The sequence below is a fragment of the Armigeres subalbatus genome, chromosome 3, assembly GCF_024139115.2.
Source record: "Armigeres subalbatus isolate Guangzhou_Male chromosome 3, GZ_Asu_2, whole genome shotgun sequence".
Lineage (NCBI taxonomy): Eukaryota > Metazoa > Arthropoda > Insecta > Diptera > Culicidae > Armigeres > Armigeres subalbatus.
In genome coordinates this window covers 236,734,811-236,755,904 of record NC_085141.1, presented here as the reverse complement: position 1 = coordinate 236,755,904, position 21,094 = coordinate 236,734,811, and the positions used below count along the sequence as shown (strand labels likewise).

The window sequence follows — 21,094 nt, the reverse complement described above, 5'->3', positions numbered from 1 at the left end:
GCGGCTACTGAACGAGCTCGAGATTCCCAAATTGGACGCATAGTCAAATCACTCGCAATCCATTTATCAAGCCAATACTTCCACATGTGTATTGTACACGTCCACATTAGAGGAGCGTGAGTATTTAGAATGTCTGGCGGCTATACACATTCTTCATCAGCAACGGTACTGATCAAGTAAGGTTGTGTAAGCTATTTGCCAGTCGGTCGTCAAGCTCAGACCCGACCGCATTGCGTAGGCAAGAGCAGCTTAGTTGGTTAAAGCACCAGTCTAGCGTACTGTAGGGTCATGGGTTCGAGTCCCATCGAAGGGAAAGTGGTTACCTCCAATACATTTTCCAAATCAATATTCTTCCACATAACGTACATATTCACATATGAGTTTTCATAACAATATTTTCTAGATAACATAGCTTTTCTTTCGGATGGAGTTGGTTACCTGAATTACAGGATTTGGTCGGAGTATATTGATGGAGCCAATTATAAAATGATATCACATCCAACAGTTAATATGTAGCAATATACAAGTAATCAGTTTACTATGATTTCTTTATTAGTTTTGATTCAATCATAGGATGCTTTTCACAGCATATAAAAAACAAGGCAGGCTCAGCACGTATGTAAACATTCAGTTGGAATGTTTGAACGTAATCGTCACTACTATCTTCACAAGCTGAACTGAGACGATGCTCTACGGTCTCAGCATGCTTACTTTTGTACTCTAATATGTCGCGTTAAAATTTGCGTCACTCTTGAAGTGTCACTTTTCTCACGAGCCTACCTTGTTGTCGGTATACCGTGGTGCTTTTGATATGTCATATGACAGTCAAACAATTTGTTTCGTCGTATCAGTTCGACAGTTTTTCCATGAGTTCACTTGAGATATTGAAAAAAAAAACGGAATGAACGTAAAGTAAAAACGTAAAAATGACACATCAAGATTGACGCATATTTTAAAGCCACATGTTAGAGTACAAAAGTAAGCATGCTGAGACCGTAGAGGATCGTCTCAGTTCAGCTTGTGCGAAGATAGTAGTGACGACACATGTTCAAACATTCAAACTGAATGTTTACATACGTGCTGAGCCTGCCTTGTTTTTTGTATGCCGTGAAAAGCATCCTATGATTGAATCAAAACTAATAAAGAGATCATAGTAAACCTGATTACTTGTATATTGCTACATATTAACTGTTGGGTGTGATATCATTTTATAACTGGCTCCATCCATATACTCCGACCAAATCCTGTAATTCAGGTAACCAACTCCATCTGAAAGAAAAGCTATGTTACCTAGAAAATATTCCCATTTATTTGCTTTTGATTTTTTTTAATTTAAATTAAAATATTGGTGCAATCTTGATGAAATTATAACATGTAAAGAAAAAGTATCGAATTTGTACACTTTTTGACTATTTACTAAAACTGCAATATCTCAGCCCCAGAACAACATTTCTTGGATATTTTTTATGAAAATACTCGTTATAAATAACTCTTTGTAGTATCTAAGTTTTTCCAAACGAGAAAAAAATATTTTTTGTGTTAGGATGAAGTAACTGCGAAAATTCGTCAAAAAAATGTGTATTTTTCGATATTTAAAATGTTCTGCAGACTGTAAAAACGCACAATACGAAAAACTAATTCATGGAGGATAAGGGCAAAGATCCACAGAAAAATAAAAAAATATAAAACGAATGGGTGACCCTGAAAAAAATTGTGAAAGGACCCAATATTTGATTTTTTACCTAAAAAAAGCTAATTTTTCAAAAATCGATCTGGCGCGACCTCTAAACGATTTTTTAGAAATTCGGTTTGTTCTACAAAAATTATCCAGACAGGTATATCTTTCATTTCAGGGTTGAGCACCATGACTTTTCGAACATCGATTTTTTTTGGGACACCCTACTGGCTAAGTAAAAACAGAAAGTTTGTTCTGGAGAACCCGAAAAAAAACTATCAAGTTGTTTTGTAACATTGGGCGAAGTGACCGCATAACAGTAACACAGGAGAATTCTGTCGCCGGCATGCCATGTTTCTCGAACATCAAATTTTGCAATTATTTTGCTCATACATAGCAAGTAATGGAAATGACGCTATGAAAGATTTCAACTAAAAAAAGTTTTTCTGAAATATTTAACGATTTTTAGAAAATTTACTGGATTTCCATACTTATGCATATCCCAAACTTAAACGTTCCATTTCTCCCATGCCTACTTTTGTTGATTTTCACAAATATGCGATCATGGGCAGTATACCCCATGATAATTAAAAAAACTAGAAAGGATACGACAACCTACGTGTACGGACGTAGAAAACGGTGATGGTAACGGAAGGAAAAATAGCACAATTTAGCGACGAGGAATAAATTGGAAAGCATTTTGATTGAAGGTAATTGAACTTAAAAAAAACTTTATCATGGTTTTAAAACACATGAAGAGTTGGGGTGTTGGGTTTAAATAGGGAAAATCCCAGCTACGCGTAACAGAAATCGATTTTCAAGGACATAATATTTCGTCTGACGGTATTAGACCATTCAAGACAAAAACGAAAGCTCTACTATCTTTTCTGGAACCTCAAAATGAAAGAAAATTGAGGAGTTTCTTGGACTTGGCCAACTAAATGATCAAATTCAGTAAGTTGTTACAAAAAGATTCAAAAATTGAGTGGACATCAGCTCAAGTACAAGCATTCGAAGAAGTCAAACGTGGTATGTTTTAACATTTCTGGCTTAAGATCGCACCGCTATCATAACGGATGCCAGTTCTGTGGGGCTTGGAGCAATATTGGTCCAGTTCAATAATACCGGCTCTCACAGAGTCGTTATTTCAGCCTCTAAGTCTTTAACAGAAACGGAGCGCCAGTACTGCCAAACATAAAAAAGAAGCGCTGGCCGTTATTTGGGATGTAGAACGTTTCTTACATAATCTTCTTGCCAAATTATTCGATATTTTCACGGACTGTAGGGCTTTAAAGTGCACCATGGTCCACCGGAAATAAAGAGGAATGGTCCTCCGGAAATTTAGGGGGTTTGGTGTCAGGCCCTGCAAGCCAGCCAAAAAAAAACTCACGCAACGAACAATCAACAAGAGAGTACGGACCGGAACCATCGGTTCGTGGAACTGCAAATCTCTCAACTTCATCGGGAGCACACGCATACTCGCCGATGTGCTCAAGGACCGTGGATTCGGCATCGTAGCGCTGCAGGAGGTTTGTTGGAAGGGATCAATGGTGCGAACGTTTAGAGGTAATCATACGATCTACCAGAGCTGCGGCAACACACACGAGCTGGGAACAGCTTTCATAGTGATGGGCGATATGCAAAGGCGCGGGATGGGGTGGTGGCCGATCAATGAAAGAATGTGCAGGTTGAGGATCAAAGGCCGGTTCTTCAACTTCAGCATAATCAACGTCCATAGCCCACACTCCGGAAGCACTGATGATGATAAGGACGCATTCTACGCGCAGCTGGAACGTGAGTACGACAGCTGCCCAAGCCACGACGTCAAAATCATCATAGGAGATTTGAACGCTCAGGTTGGCCAAGAGGAGGAGTTTAGACCGACTATTGGAAAGTTCAGCGCTCACCGGCTGACGAACGAAAACGGCCTACGACTAATTGATTTCGCCGCCTCCAAGAATATGGCCATTCGTAGCACCTACTTCCAACACAGCCTCCCGTATCGGTACACCTGGAGATCACCACTGCAGACAGAATCACAAATCGACCACGTTCTGATTGATGGACGGCACTTCTCCGACATTATCGACGTCAGGACATATCGTGGCGCTAACATCGACTCTGACCACTATCTGGTGATGGTTAAACTGCACCCAAAACTATCCGTCATCAACAATGTTCGGTACCGACGACCGCCGCGGTACGACCTAGAGCGACTGAAGCAACCTGATGTCGCCACTGCATACGCGCAGCATCTCGAGGCAGCGTTGCCGGAAGAGGGTGAGCTCGATGGGGCCCCTCTTGAGCACTGCTGGAATACAGTCAAAGCAGCCATTAACGACGCAGCGGAGAACAACGTCGGGTATATGGGTCGAAGTCGACGAAACGATTGGTTCGACGAAGAGTGCAGACAGATTCTGTAGGAGAAGGACGCAGCGCTGGCGGTCGCGCTGCAGCAAGGTACCCGGCAGAACATGGAACGTTATAGACGGAAGCAGAGACAGCAGACCCGCCTTTTTCAGGAGAAGAAACGCTGCATGGAGGAGATGGAACAGTTGTCCCGTTCTCAAGAAACACACAAGTTCTATCAGAAGCTCAACGCATCCCGCAAAGGCTTCGTGCCGCGAGCCGAAATGTGCCGGAATAAGGATGGGAGCATCTTGACGGACGAACGTGTGGTGATCGAAAGGTGGAAGCAGCACTACGAGGAACATCTGAATGGTGCTAAGAGTACAGGCAGTGAAAGTCAAGGCAGCGGAGGAGATGACTACGTCAGTTCAGCGGACGATGGAAGCCAACCAGCCCCACCTTGAGGGAAGTTAAGGATGCCATTCAATAGCTAAAGACCAATAAAGCAGCTGGTAAGGATGATATCGGAGCTGAGCTCATCAAGATGGCCCCGGAAAAAGCTGGCCACTTGCCTGCACAAACTGATAGTCAGAATCTGGGAAACCGAACAACTACCGGAGAAGTGGAAGGAAGGGGTTATATGCCCCTTCTACAAGAAAGGCGACAAACTGGAATGTGAGAACTTTCGAGCGATCACCATCCTTAATGCCGCCTACAAAGTGATATCCCAGACCATCTTCCGTCGTCTGTCACCATTAGTGAACGAGTTCGTGGGAAGTTATCAAGCCGGCTTCGTTGACGGCCGCTCGATAACGGACCAGATCTTTACTGTACGGCAAATCCTTCAAAATGACGTGAATACCAGGTCCCAACGCATCATCTGTTCGTTGATTTCAAGGCGGCATACGGCAGTATATACCGCGTAGAGCTATGGAAAATTATGGACGAGAACAGCTTCCCTGGGAAGCTTACCAGACTGATCAAAGCAACGGTGGATGGTGTGCAAAATTGTGTGAAGATTTCGGGCGAACACTACAGTTTGTTTGAATCGCGCCGGGAGTAAGACAAGGTGTTAAACAATCGTGCCTGTTGTTCAACATTGCGCTAGAAGGTGTCATGCGGAGAGCCGGGTGTAACAGCCGGGGTACGATTTTCAACAGATCCAGTCAATTTATTTGCTGCGCGGATGACATGGACATTGTCGGCTGAACATTTGCAAAGGTGGCAGAACTGTACACCCGCCTGAACCGTGAAGCAACAAAAGTTTGACTGGTGGTGAATGCGTCAAAGACAAAGTACATGCTTGTGGGCGGAACCGAGCGCGAAAGGGCCCGCCTGGGAAGCAGTGTTACGATAGACGGGGATACCTTCGAGGTGGTCGAGGAATTCGTCTACCTCGGATCCTTGCTAACGGTTGACAACAACGTTAGTCGTGAAATACGAAGGCGCATCATCTGTGGAAGTCGGGCCTACTACGGGCTCCAGAAGAAACTGCGGTCGAAAAAGATTCGCCACCGCACCAAATGTGTCATGTACAAGACGCTTATAAGACCGGTTGTCCTCCACGGACATGAAACATGGACAATGCTCGAGGAGGACTTGCAAGCACTCGGAGTATTCGAGAGACGGGTGCTTAGGACCATCTTTGGCGGTGTGCAAGAAGACGGTGTGTGGCGGCGAAGAATGAACCATGAGCTCGCCCAACTCTACGGCGAACCCAGTATCCAGAAGGTAGCTAAAGCCGGAAGGGTAAGATGGGCAGGACATGTTGCAAGAATGCCGGACAGCAACCCTGCAAAGATGGTGTTCGCTTCCGATCCGGCAGGTACAAGACGGTGTGGAGCGCAGCGAGCGAGATGGGCAGTCAGGTGCAAAATGACCTGGCGAGCGTGGGGCATATCCGAGGATGGAGAGATGCGGCCTCGAACCGTGTATTGTGGCGTCAAATTGTGGATTCAGTGTTATCTGTTTAGATGTAAACTAAATAAATGAAGGCTTTAAAATTCTTATTTTCACAACAATCTAAGCCTTGTGCGTGTATAGAACGGTGGGTGCTAAAACTGCAAATATTCGACTACAGATTTGTGCACATATCTGGACCAGATAATGCTGCCGATAGTCTGTCGCGATTGGCGCTTTTAGAACCTAAACCTTTTGACACTACTGAAGAAATTATGGTACAAGAAGTCGACTTCCATGCAGCCAAATGCTCAGCCCTGACATGGAGGGAACTTACTAGAATAGTCCAATAAATATACTGATACATATAAAACAGACATTGGAAATTTAGAATACAGAGTAATATTGATACTGACTATGCTGATGAAGATTTTTTAATATTCAAGAAAACAGTCACTATAGTGAAATCTACGATAATGAATATCGAGGTATCTCTGATCACTTGGAAAAGGTGACTGAGCAGAAGGAATTAAAAGATTCATCACAAAAGGAACAAGTACATGTACGTACATGTTGAAACGAACCCAAACGCTGAGCAACCCATCATCCCGGATACGGCAACAACCAATCAAATTTAAAGATTTTATTCCATACTAAACCCGCTTTCTTTTTTTATTTAATAAATAAATAAACATATATGTTATGATTTTAAATTTAATGTAAAAGGGGGATTACTAAAACTAAAGGTTGTTATGGCGACCTGCCATGCCACACCAGAGAGAAGTAGGCGGCGACGGGCTAAAACTAGGAATGATACGACAACCGACGAGAAAAGAAAACAGTGATAGTAACGCAAGGAAAAATAGCACACACGGATCAACCATATTAGTTTTGTCGGAAAACCATGCTCTACTTAGCATAATTTTCCATAATTCAAGTTGTTTTACTGATTCGTGTGCCAATTTGAAATTAATAAACAGAACAATCTGTCATAGTACAACTATTAATAACAACAAATAGTAATATTCCATTTAATTTTACCATGTTGTAAAACACTGGTGTTTCAAACTTGACTCTAGGATGAGTGGTTGAACTGAATGGAATAGTACCGTGTAACTCGTCTTATGGCAGATGAAGACATTTCATTAAAAGTTTTGACGGCAATGACAGCCGTTGACGACAACCGGTTTGGTACTTGCCGACGATGAATTCTCCAAGCGGTCCCTGTTAGAATACGGAACATGATTTTGTATACCGAATTAAGAATAATAATTCCTCCTGTGGGCCCTTCTTAGCCGTGCGGTAAGACGCGCGACTACAAAGCAAGACCATGCTGAGGGTGGCTGTGTTTGATTGCCGGTGCCGGATTGGAAATTGTCTCAACTGGGTATAAAAGTAGCCTCATGATATACGAATGCAAAAATGGTAACCTGGCTTAGAAACTCGCAGGTAATAACTGTGGAAGTGCTTAATGAACACTAAGCTGTGAGGAGGCTCTGTCCCAGTGTGGGGATGTAATGCCAATAAGAAGAAGAAGATGAATTCCTCGGTAAAGAAGGGGCGTATGGGGCTTTTCAACCAGCTAGCAGGCAATTCTACTTCTTCCTCCATATTTCCGATTTTTGTTATACATTTTTTTTCGATTACGGGATTAAATCTCTTTTGTTTTGTTTTAAATATGGGAGCGGCGAAAAATCTTTTTTCGTTGAAACGACAATATCTAAGTGGGGTATGTAGTGCCAATAAGATGAAGAAGATTTTTGTTATAGCAAGGCTTTTCTGCCTTTGGCTGGTTTATCACTTTCGCTATTCCATTGGGTACTTAATATAACATTTCTTCCAGCTTTAGGAAACGCTCTTTTCACCTGTCAACCTCTGACACTGATCGAATCAATCGGCTCTGGGTCACATCTGCGCAGTGTCTATCACTTTAAGTTATATGGTAAAGTTTAAGAAGAGTGTTCCATAAAAAAAAATTACAGTCGATATACCCAAACGTCAAATCGTGGGTACCTCAACGGAATCTGGAATAATTCCGGAATCATCCGGAATCTGCACACCTCTCTTAATGAAACTAGGAAACTACGGAAAAAGTCCTACTGACCGAACAAAAACCCGTCCTTCATATCGTGGAATTTATCATAGTCGGTGCCTCACTCCAAGCTTCGGCAGTTCATAAGCCAGAATGCTTACTGGTCTAGGTTTATTTAAATTTCTTACATTCTAGGTAACGAGTTACCAATCATAGTCCACATTTCATTGCTTCTTTCTTCTTACTCCATAATTTTATAGTATCCAAAAAGGTTTTGCAAGCTACCTTGCCGTCTGCCGTCTTAAGCTTACGTGATGTAGCGTTTCGTTTTCCAGCAGCTTAAGCGCAGGCAGATTGCTTGCTGAAGTCAGACAAAGAATAGTGCACACAGGTTGTATGAGTGGCTAAGTACACAACCCTCAGCTGTTGGTCTTTTACCATCGGTCGATCCGAAAAAGCGTGAGATATAAGATAGGAAGGCCAAGAGGTGTATTGGACATTCCTTCCTAGGTGTTAACTCACAGCTTTGAAGCCCTCTCTGCTAATGACGATGAGAAAAAAAAGGTTTGGAATCAACACTCAGCGACTAGAAAAAAATTCAAACTTTTGCTTGGTGTACTTTTTAGAATTTTTCGAAGAAAGAACTTCATGAATAGCAATTCAACACTGGGAAAACTTGGACCAACTATCCATTTACAAAAGCAAGGAGCTAATAAAGAATGGTTTTGTTCCATTGACCAACGAATCTTCATGTATCAAATCATAGAGCGCTCCGATCTGCTTCAATCCTTTTGACACCCCCGAGTTATGACGAGCACTTTGTAATTTTTGATCATACGGTTCCACAATTCATCATAATAAAACCACACTGGTCAATTTTGTTTCTGCAAATTCGCTCGTATTTACTTTACCACAATTGTACCGAAACAATGAGTATGCAGGAATGGAATCGGGAAATGAACGTCCAAAGATAAGCAAACCCTATCAAAGCCGATTTAGTATCAAAGGTTTCAGCGTTGGCGTAGTCATATGCGTTCTAATCTCATAAACGTGACTACTGAGCTATTTGGCTGTTACGATCAATAATTTGCCTGCCCAGCACTGATTTTTTATTATTTTACGATGAAGGGGGTTGGAGGGAATGGAGTTATTGTTTAACAGAAATATGCTATGCAGCCACCACAGGTAATAATTTCTAATTGGCCATAGCTAGTCTTCTTCTTCTTCTTCTTCTTCTTCTTCTTCTTCTTCTTCTTCTTCTTCTATGGCTCAACATTTCCAACTAGAACTTGAGCTGCTTTTCCATTTAGTAACATTTCGGCATTTCCTCAGTGAATAATTGAAAGCTTTTCTATGCCCGTCATTGTATCAGTATGTATCTTATGTGGCAAATACAAAGGATACACTATGCCCTAGGTAAAGTTTCCAACCCGAAAACATCCTGGACCGGACAAAGAATCGAACTCGTCATCCGGATTGGCAATCCTACCTCTTTGCTCACAAGACTAGCTGGAGACCCTTAAGCTGATAGCTAGTACTAACTACGAAAGAAATTGTCCCGTTACAATGGGATATGGATACTCTCTAGTAGTGCGTAACGGTGTAAATCCGGTTATATCGCCAGGCCCGGTTCAACTCTCCAAATCAATTACAAATTTATTGATTATATTTTGAATTTCAAGGCAATTAGTATAAATATTAGAAAATATTTATAACATTTTACTATTATGTATTAAAATTATATTAATATACGAGGTTAAATGCTAGTACGCTGCTGAAAAGTACTGTGCAAATAGATAGGACACGGAATGATTCCGCTACTGAATTTCCTTGAGCAGTACGTAGCTGACAAGTACAGAAAATTTCGTAACGCTAATAACGCCTGCTGGGTAAAGTAAATGGAGCTGTCACTTTTCCTTACGGAAAAATATTCCGTACCATTATTCCGTACGGAAAAGTGACATCTCGCCAAACTGAATCAGCTGTCAAATTTACTTTGGTAATTTGATCAAATTTTGTGTAAATCCTTTCCGTATGCGGAGCGTACTAGGCTTAAGACAATGAAATGGTTCCCCTTAACGTTCGCTTTGAAAACGCTGCTGATGATGATAAGAATAAATTTTACCGGGAACCGACGCTTTGATAACACGTGGAGCTTACTACATTTATACTAGTCATCATTATTCTGCATATCTGATAAAATACAACAAATTTTATTTACGCAGCATGTGTGAGATTTGATTTGTACTGAAGGTTCCAGTCCCAAGTAACAATTTTCATGCTTGTTAGATTTATTTAAATCTTATAGCAGATTTATGACAGCAGTCACCATGGCTAGTTGCTCAGATTTATTGGCGATCTTATTGCTATCAATAAACCTCTAATAAATCTGTTCGAAAAGCTTCAAACGTCAAATGCCGACTGGTCTTGTTAGCAGCTCTACGGTTGTAACGAAGAGCATAATAAGTCCAATTTTCAAAGCTTGATCAAAGTCATAAAATTTTGGGTCGTAATGTGGTCAAATGAACAACCCCAATAAGAATATTTACATTGCAAAGGGTTTATAACGGTGTTTAATAAGAGCAACATTTTTCTGATCGAAATCTATGATAGCCATATTGGAAATGGAGAACCATCTTCAAGTCAGTGAAATTTATCACTGGAATTTATGATTAGACGGTGTTTTCGCCGCAAAAGAACGTTTTTGGTAAAGGATATAAAAAACAATCATATCTAAGTGTAATATCAATTAGTTTAGTGAAGATTTACGTTATTGATATTATAATAATTTTAAATTCATTGCCCAAAACTATATTATTTTGCGGGCGCGTAGTGCTTAATCTCATTTTTGCACTAGCTTTCACCATGAAATCGAGCGCGCACCTCATTTCCATGAAAGTACATTGGAGAAAAAACTTAAAAAAGTATTATTTTGTAGTCATCCTTATCATGATTTTCATCAACACTTTATTTTAATATTATTTGTTTGCAAGATTTTGTTTCTCTTTTTTCAAAGCAAATATTTGACAGCTGCCTCAGCCAAATTCCCTTTTTTTGCGGGCGGTTTGAAACGGATTTTTATATACTCTTATAAGAGGTTTATAGTGGTAATCTAGAGAGGGCCACTTGGACATATCTTACTCTTATAGTGGTCATCAGAAGGTAATCCTGTAGTAATGGGTTTTATTGTCAGTTCTTGTAATTCGATCTTGAAAACCATTTCTAGAGCGGAATAAAACTTGAAATGTTACTTGGGGTACGCTGGGTGAGTGTTTTGCCGCTCAGCTACAAAGGCTACATAAATCAATTCCACGCTAAGCAAAATGCTCATAAGCTTCTGCAGGCTCTCTGAAGCTACATTACATACAGCATTGAATCACTGGTTTGTTCGAGCGTTGAACATTTCTGAATAAAATGTCATCGGTTGAAAACGTCCTTCGTTATTGTTCAACCATAATAAATACCATGAAATACAGCAAATAATGTTGTATGAATAAATAAGTTAGTGTTATTTTTTTCCTCTCCTGTTCGGATGTGCCACTGCGACCAGTTATTAGATCAATTGTAGCATTACCCGTATCCTTGGTGTATAAGTGCATGTCGAATTTCTCCATTACTATTGAGAAGCAATGCTGTATCGGTTTCGATACAGTACTTGTTTTGTTTTCTCTAGACCATAATGACAAGGTCCCGCTATTTAAACCCTTCACAAAGAGCAATCCCTTTAAAAGAAAATAGAACAGTAATACTGTTATTTGGCCACGCATTGGAGCCCTAGCCACATCCTTGTCTTGCTTCTACGCTGCGTAATAGAGGATGTATTCCAATTGACCTTTCCCGTCAAAAATTGTATCTCGTTTTATTGTCCCAGTCGGATCTTTGGCTTATTTAAAGTCAGCTTTCCCAAAGAACCCATATTTTTTAAGCCTCTAACTATTTTTAATATCGAAAGCAAACATCGAAAAAGTGCTGTTTTTTTAAGGTTGGCCCGATTTTGAACGAACATCGGGTGAATTTTTCAGGCCGGTTCACACGTGCAGCACTTTTTCGGTTTTTGTTTTCGATTTAAAAACAGTTAGAGGCTTCAAAAATATGGGTTCTTTGGGAAAGTAGACCTTAAATAAGCCAAAGAATCGATTGAGCGAATAACAATTTTCAACGGGAAAGTTCAATTCAATAAGAACCTATGAAAATACTTCTGGTAAGTTCAACATGCTCGGAAGCCTCCTTCCACGAGGCCCGGAAGCCTCCTTCCACGAGGCTCGGACGCCTCCTTCCACGAGGCTCAGGAAGCCTCCTTCCACGAGGCTCAGGCCTCCTTCCACGAGGCTCAGAAGCCTCCTTCCACGAGGCTCAGGCTCCCTTCCACGAGGCTCAGGCCTCCTTCCACGAGGCTCAGGCCTCCTTCCACGAGGCTCAGGCCTCCTTCCAAGAGGCTGGGAAGCCTCCTTCCAAGAGGCTCAGAAGCCTCCTTCCAAGAGGCTCAGGCCTCCTTCCAAGAGGCTCAGAAGCCTCCTTCCAAGAGGCTCAGAGCCTCCTTCCAAGAGGCTCAGGCCTCCTTCCAAGAGGCTCAGGCCTCCTTCCAAGAGGCTCAGAAGCCTCCTTCCAAGAGGCTCAGAAGCCTCCTTCCAAGAGGCTCAGAAGCCTCCTTCCAAGAGGCTCAGGAAGCCTCCTTCCAAGAGGCTCAGGCCTCCTTCCAAGAGGCTCAGGCCTCCTTCCAAGAGGCTCGGAAGCCTCCTTCCAAGAGGCTCAGGCCTCCTTCCAAGAGGCTCGGAAGCCTCCTTCCAAGAGGCTCAGAAGCCTCCTTCCAAGAGGCTCAGGCCTCCTTCCAAGAGGCTCAGGAAGCCTCCTTCCAAGAGGCTCAGAAGCCTCCTTCCAAGAGGCTCGGAAGCCTCCTTCCAAGAGGCTCAGGCCTCCTTCCAAGAGGCTCAGCCTCCTTCCAAGAGGCTCAGAAGCCTCCTTCCAAGAGGCTCAGAAGCCTCCTTCCAAGAGGCTCGGAAGCCTCCTTCCAAGAGGCTCAGAAGCCTCCTTCCAAGAGGCTCAGAAGCCTCCTTTCAAGAGGCTCGGAAGCCTCCTTCCAAGGGGATCGGAAGCCTCCTTCCAAGAGGCTCGGAAGCCTCCTTCCAAGAGACTCGGAAGCCTCCTTCCAAGAGGCTCGGAAGATCCCTTCGAGAGGCTCGAAAGCCTCCTTTCGAGAGGCTCGAAAAGCCTCCTTTCGAGAAGTTCGAAAGCTTTCTTTAGAGAGGCTCGAAGGCCTCCTTTCGAATGCCTCGAAAACCTTTTTTCGAGATGCCCAGGACCCTCCTTTCAATAGGCTTGGCTACTTTTCTGAAGTTCAGTAGCCTTCTTTCTTTAAAATCTTCAGTCTTGTAAAAACGCAAGAGGTGTAAGTAACAAAAAGTTAGTTTTGAGAAAAATTGGTGCAAAGTTTTTCAATATTTTTTCGCTTCATACAAACTGTATGGAAGTACAAAAAATTACTAATTTTCAGTGAATATTCACATTTTATATAAACATCGTACAAACTATATCAACATATTGCCGTAAAGCTCGAGGACCAAAGTATTTTTTGCTGTACTCAACTCAATTTCGATAAAAACGTCATTTACACCCCTCTGCTTCTAACCACCTCAATTTGAACTGCAAACTTTCACGGAATAATAAAATAACGCCTAATTTCGCGAAAGAACGGCGATAAAAATAGGGGGTACCTCAATGAATGCAAATTACAAAGGAGTAACTCCCAAGAAAAAGGATGAGAACCACTGTTCTAGAATATCTCCAGTAAAGCTACAAACCCGGGATTTAGTTCTATCTACACAACCATTTGTAGCTAAAGAATTTGTTCAATAACAAGAACTTCCGTGTGCCTCTCACTGCCATTGCTAACAGTTCATGAAGAGTTAGTACGCATTAAAACCCCTAACTCGATTTTTCCATCGATCAATTCAGCCTATGATGGGCACCCAGGTTTTTTCAACTAATTGCTGGAAAGTTGCTTCCGTTGCATACAGTTTAGCCTCAAACGGTGGAAATTCCAGTCTTTCAACTATCTGCAGGGTGAAGTTAACCTTCTGTCTGTGCTCAAAAAAACTTACGTTGTCTGTGCTCTGGGGTCAAATTGACCCCAAATTGAAATTGCTATAACTTTTTTAATGTTTGGCCAATTTTGGATTTTTGGGGCTGTTTTGAAAGATAATTTAATCATCTTTCAGGTCGTTACCAAAGATTGACTATTGGTGGGCGGGTACATCGCGAGGAGGGGTTTTAGTGAACAAGGGTATAAAACAGTGATTTTTTATGATTATTTTACTTATATCCGAAAATCCTACCTATTTTGAACTGCACCTTTTTTAAAAAGGTTATGCAGGAAGGCATGTGCTTTGGCATGAGGCGTTTATAAGTTTAGAACTCGGCCGCCAGGTGGTGGTATATTTGAATTCATTATTTTAGACTACTCAAGATATTCCGGTATATAGAATTCTCCTCAGTGTAAATATTCTTATCGCACAAATTTAAAAATGGAAAGAAGTGCTCATTATATTGAGCACCGCTTTGTAGTGCTAGACATCCTGAACAATGTTGCCGAATTCAACTTGGGTGTAGGTATGAGGATCTCAAGCTAAAGCAATATTTCATATATGCAAAATATTGCAAGTACACTAGCGTCGCCTATTTGTAAATTTCCTAATTATTTATTTCGTTACATGGCAGTCTATTCCCACCAGACGAACTTTGTTACAGACGTCATCTTTACAAATTTCAAAATTTAGCGATAAGAATATTTACAATGAGGAAAATTCCATATATCGGAGTTACTTGAGTAGTCTTAAATAATGAATTCAAATATACCGCCACCTAGCGACCAAGCGCTAAACTAATCAATGCCTCATGTCAAAGCACACGCCTTCCTGCATAACCTTTTTGAAAAGGTGCAGTTCAAAATGGTAGGATTTCAGATATAATAAAATAAGCATGAAATGTACCCTTTTTTACGAAAACCCCTCCCCGCAATGTACCCGCCCACCTATAGTCAATCTTTTGTAACGACCTGAAAGATGATTAAATTATCTTTCGAAACAGCCCCAAAAATCCAAAATTGGCCAAACATTAAAATAGTTATAGCTATTTCAATTTGGGGTCAATTTGACCCCAGAGCACAGACAACGTAAGTTTTTTGAAAAAAGGACACTGTAGCCCATATTTTCAAGATTTTTCAAGCGAATTTGCACATAGGAGACAGATCCCGGCGAGTTTTACCAAACTACCAAAAATTAGGAGAATCGGTTGAAAACTAAAAAAATGGCAGCCACTCAAAGTGGCCTGGGGTCATATTGACCCCAGAGCACAGACAAAAGGTTAATGTTGTTATACTTCAAACACTACTGTTGGTAGCGAGGACTAAATACGATGAATCCTTAATTATTGCCCTAGCTCGAAAAATGGATAAGGCTAGGACTCTGTTTGGTAAATCTTACACCGTAACACCCTACGTCACAGTGATCTACCGTGTTACGAGGTAAGAGTGTTCTAAGAGCCTCATTGATTTTTTTTAGGGAAAACGAACGTCTTTACACAAAACATAATAATCAAGTGCTGCGCCAACTGTAATTTATGCGTTATTCTTCTAATCTAATTTTTAATTTATTCTACTCTAAACTGCCAAAAAGGATTTAATCTTCTTACCTTAGCAACGCCCCTTCGAAGTTCTCCATTATGTAAGCCATAACCGCATTTCGTCCTTTTGCACTTGTCATGTCCAAAGCTCTCTTTTTGATTTTAACGGTCAGAAAGTATCCCTTGGAAAACTTGTTCTTCAAATGCTGCGTTGATCCTAGGCACTTGAATTCACCATTTACCATGATGGCCAAACGCGTGCACAGTGCCTCACATTCTTCCATACTATGGGACGTTAAAACTATCGATTTGCCAGACTTTTTCGCATTAAGTATAACATTCCACAAGTGCCGCTTCGCACCTGGATCCATACCGGTTGTCGGTTCATCCAGATATACCACTGTGGGGTTCGCGAGCAATGCAAGTGCCGTACTTAACTTTCGCTTGTTGCCACCACTGTATTCCTTAATCCGTTTATCGATGTGTTGCATGAAATTTAATTCCAATGCCAATTTTTCCGATGCTGTTCGTATGTCGTGATCTGGAATTCCTCTGATTAGTGCAAAAATCTTCAATGTCTCGCGACCTGTCAAGTCCTCCAATACGGCATCAAACTGGGGACAATACCCGATATGTTTATGTACCTCGTTCATATTACTTTTCAAGTTGATACCCTTAATCCATGCTTGGCCGGATGATATATTTTCGTCTCCTGTTAACATCTTAAATGTTGACGTTTTGCCGGCACCATTGATTCCCAATAACCCGAAACATTCCGACGTATCCACTGAAACGCTTAATTGATTGACGGCCAAGAAGCGTTTGTAATATTTCGTTAGGTCTTGTATCACCAGATTGGTGTTCGATATTTCGCGTTCACACATTCTGTTTACTTTTTGCTTTTCAATTAAAACATCATCATCTATGCCTGAGTGTGAACTTTCCGGAAGATTTTGGTGATCGTTTGTGTATTGCTGGTTCCAAATCCGTTGAACCAATCGAAACTCAACTATAAGTAGCACGATGAATGATATGACTCCAATAAGTATCATGTAAGCCAGTTGTCTATTGACTCCATGTGTATCCCATGTAAATATATCCGTATTACAACACTTCGGGAATTGAGTACACATGATATCCTGTGTACAGAATGGAATTGCTGCACACTGTTGATCACATATGGATTTTGTTGTGACTATGTCGTTTATATTGCTCAAGCTCAAGCTTAACGAATATAGTGGAAATATCATGAAAATCCTTTCTAAGATACCAGCAATATCGGCCAAATCGAATGCATCAAACTTTAGTATGAATGTGGCGGTGAAGAAAACCGATCCGCTGAATATGTTGATTATCATCATCTTCACGAAGCCTGTAGATGGTATTTCGAACCAAAACGAGAACAGATACGTTATCGGTAGAAAAGACAACCCAAAAACGCAAACTATCAGGAATACTCGTCCAAGTTCTTCCGTAGTGGACCAACCTTCCTCCTGGAAAGCAATAAGCGTGGCGAGGTAAACCAGCGCAGTAACAATGAACGTGAAGTAGTCCCATATGAAAGACACACTCCAGAACGTGAATACGTTGATTCCGCTGACAAATTGTAGCAGTTTGGCACGTGACGTACGCTCCTTGATATAGAATAATATGTAGATAGCTGCTATGAACGACATAGCGAATCCTGTGTTGAATGATAACTGAAATCCGAGATTGTTGCCGGCTTGAAGCAAAGTGAACTGGAACGGAATGAATAAAACGAAAAAGTCATTAACTCAAAAGTGTTGAATCAAAATGTAACTGAATCTTTTCAACGGTTGCCCAAACACAATAATTATCATCTCTATAAATACCTAATTAAAAAATCTTAAATTTAATTTCATTGTCTTTCCCTTATCTTTGTATTGAGAACATATTGCATTATAGCATACATGTATATAACCAAAAATGGAAATGGAAAAAGCTCAACTTTTCAAAAAAAAATCTTTTAGTGCTGAAATTTGAGCTCGATACGAGGATTTCTTCTTCTTATTGGCATTACATCCCCACACTGGGACAGAGCCGCCTCGCAGCTTAGTGTTCAGTTCATTAAGCACTTCCACAGTTATTTACTGCGAGGTTTCTAAGTCAAGTTACCATTTTTGCATTCGTATATCATGAGGCTAACAGGATTATACTTTTATGCCCAAGGAAGTCGAGACAATTTCCAATCCGAAAATTGCCTAGACCGGCACCGGGAATCGAACCCAGCCACCCACAGCATGGTCTTGCTTTGCAGCCGCGCGTCTTACCGCACGGCTAAGGAGGGCCCCCCGATACGAGGATCCTAGAGTAAATTAATCATTGCTATTTGCATGCTATTTCAATGTATGCTCAAAGAGAGTGACGTGTAGTTAGACTCTCACATTGAAAAAGTATAAAGCCGAAGTCGCGGCTACAAAATCGTGAGTAAACGCAGTACGTACTACGGCATACTACATACATTGAAAAACAATAGATTTAGTAGAGCCGATCAACAGATAGGACAGCCATCACAACACAATTCGACACAACTAGAGTAAAAATGGCGCCAAATAAAAAAGTGCACCAAAAGTTTCTGCGAGCCGCGTCAATTCAAATTTCCGCCCTACCTCACACAAGACAGAGGGCAAAGCAAGTTTAATTGATCCAAAATTGACCTCCTACAGAGTGAGTGCTCCGAATAACGTTGTTTTTCTTGTTGTAGCGCGTTGTGGTGACAAATAGGTTCTATGCTGAGGGCTAATGTGACGACGAAACGGAACATAGTTAGTAATTACACTTAGCATAAAACATTAACACAACATAAACATATTCATTGTCCACAGACTCCTTGAAAAAGGCACAATACATGTGTCCGAAACGTCGGATGAAAACATAAAACCCCGTTTTAGATCTCAAAAGACTGAAAGCCAATACTTCATTTTTCTGCATGATATATTCATTTAAATTGCCATTATAGGCTTTTGACGTAGATGCGGATCGATATTTTCATTTCTTATCATATATTTCGTGCAAATCAAACACATGAGTAATTTCTATCATAGGCAGCCAATTCATGTTCTGTTTTTACTGCTGATCAGTTTAGCGAAGCTTTGAAAGCTAATAATTTATAATTATTCTGGAAAATTGAATGCAGATTCGTGTAAGTAGTTTGTAAGTATGTGTAAGATGTAAGTATATTGCATTTATATTGTAGACCCGACAAACTTCGTTTCGCCTAAAATTGATTTATTCTTCGATTAGTTTTCGAGTTATGAAGAAATTGCTGTTCCATTTGTATGGGAGCCCCCCTTTCAATAGGGGGAAAGGTCTCGAACTATCTCAAGAACCTTCCCCGGCCCCAAAAACCTCTGCATACAAATTTTCACGCCAATCGGTTCAGTAGTTTCCGAGTCTATAAGGTTCAGACAGACAGAAATTATTTTTTATGTATATAGATTATTTCGTTCCAGAGGGCGAGCAATGGCACTTTAACCTAGGCATAAGAACCAGGACATATGGGAGAAATCCTTGTGTTCCATTCCTAGAAGTTGTATCAACAAGGAGTGACACTAAACTTATTAGCAATGTCACTCCCAACGTCATGCTTTCATTTATCCCCTGAATATGAAACAATTGTTGTCCCCGTTTCTTCCTTTCTCGAATTCAAAACTCTTCGTCGATCATGTTATTCATTACTAAACAATCTGATTGCCGGCGAATTATGAATTATCTCCCATTTCAAGCCTGCATGGTGGGCCTGGCCATTTTTAGATATTTGTATCTTATTTATGATATGCCGCAAATATTAATGCTGACAAGAAAACGCTCCGATACACAACCGACATTTCCAGGATGCTTTTCAATACTGGCTGTGCTAAGACAAGACACGATCTAGTTCTAAGTGAAACTTCGAAATAGTTATTCCCTTGTCCGGAAGAAAGCGAAGTGAAAAAAAAATTGATTTATGCCTTGCAGAGCAAACAAAATTTAATCAGCAATCGATCGTTTGCAGAGAATTCTTCGGTATCTTGTAGCAATGAGTGTCGAATTAATTTTCCTCTCACAATCTTGAATTGACTGTCAGGATGTAGCCTGATCGTTCTTCGCATCGGCATAGTTCTTCTTCTTCTTATTGGCATTACATCTCCCACTGGGATATTGTCGCCTCGCAACGTAGTGTTTATTCAGCACTTCCACAGTCAATGGCAGGGCAGCATGGAGTTTGTCCAAGGGATTAACGACCCCTCCCCACGGCCTTTGCGAGTTAGGGGGCCTGCCTAGGACGTGGTGGGGCTTGACAGCGGGCTCTGTTAAACCTCTACAAAAAGCTGCATGTGTATGCAAGCAAGCCCTATCAAAGCGACCGTGTGCCGCTCAAAACGCACAGGAGCCCAAGGAGTGCCCATTGGCATATCAGGACCAATGCCAGCGACATCCTGATTATGGCATTCTGGCTGCGTGTTAACGGACCTTGTCTTGGATATAGTAATATTATGAATTCGAGGGCTGGCAGTCTGACATTCTACTCTCTACTCGGGTGAAACTGACTCGAAACGGCGAGTGGGCTAATGGCTAGGCTGTCTTCCGTCTCCTAAAACCGTGGCGGGCCTTGAAGCACGCTGTCCAATCCTGTCACCAAGCTTTGCCTGCTGGGTGGGAGTAGGCTCAGATGCCCTTTCCTGACTTGCGCTGATCTGGCTCTGAACCCGAAAGTGTCAACCCTTGCATGGCGTAAGGCATGTAAAGATAACCATGGGATCATTAAAGGCGAGTACTCCAGTAGGATTCGTGAAGCAAAACCAAATAACTCTTTTGATGACGCGTTAAGCATGGAGGTGGTAGACCCCTTTGCCAAGGGGGGTTTGGCGAGGTCTGCTCCCAGGGAGGCGGAGAGCGGAGTAACGGAGGCTGCAACTAGCAGCACCGGAGTATCCCCAGCTGTGACAGAATATAGCCCTATCAGCACGCTCGGCGCGCCACTACCCGGGATGCGAGTGGTCGCCGAGCAACTCGATGGTATCATCGAGTTCGCGAACGCTAGGCAGAACATCAGTAAGGAACTGAAACATAACCTTCAGATCCTCCGCCGGGCTGTTCGGGTCGCAAGTCAAGAACAAGATGCATTCATCAGGCGGGTGGGGGGAAGAGAGAAGGTCGACAAAGGTGTTCAAACCGATGCCTTCTCCTTCCTTGGAAGAGCAACCATGGCCCAAGAGGTGATTGATTTCGCCTTGACGGCCAATGAAGAAATAACTGCGCCTAACCCGAAACGGCTCAGGCAGCAATCCGGCAAAGGCGCTCAGAGCAAAGCCGAACGACGTGCAACCATAAAGGCCAAACGTCGTCTGGTCGGAACGGATCAGAGTGCAGAGAAGCCCGAAGGACGTCGACCCTAGAAGGTGACTTCTTGGCCCAAAAAGGCGAAAGACAGCGCCCAGGCGCAAGTCGCCGGGCTGCAAGAGGGTACCAGCCAGCCTGTGCCATCGGGGACCGAAAATCCCTGGCAGCTGGTCAGCAGG

The 21,094-nt window shown here is 41.9% G+C and overlaps 1 protein-coding gene across 1 annotated transcript in view; it reads right to left on the bottom strand.

Annotated features, from left to right (window-relative positions):
- LOC134221063 (phospholipid-transporting ATPase ABCA3-like) overlaps nucleotides 1-21,094 on the bottom strand; it is a 50,929-nt gene that overhangs the window by 6,097 nt on the left and 23,738 nt on the right. The window contains exon 8 of the mRNA XM_062700245.1: nucleotides 15,642-17,311. Coding sequence (XP_062556229.1) covers nucleotides 15,642-17,311 — 1,670 coding nt within the window. The remainder of the gene's footprint in view (nucleotides 1-15,641; nucleotides 17,312-21,094) is intronic.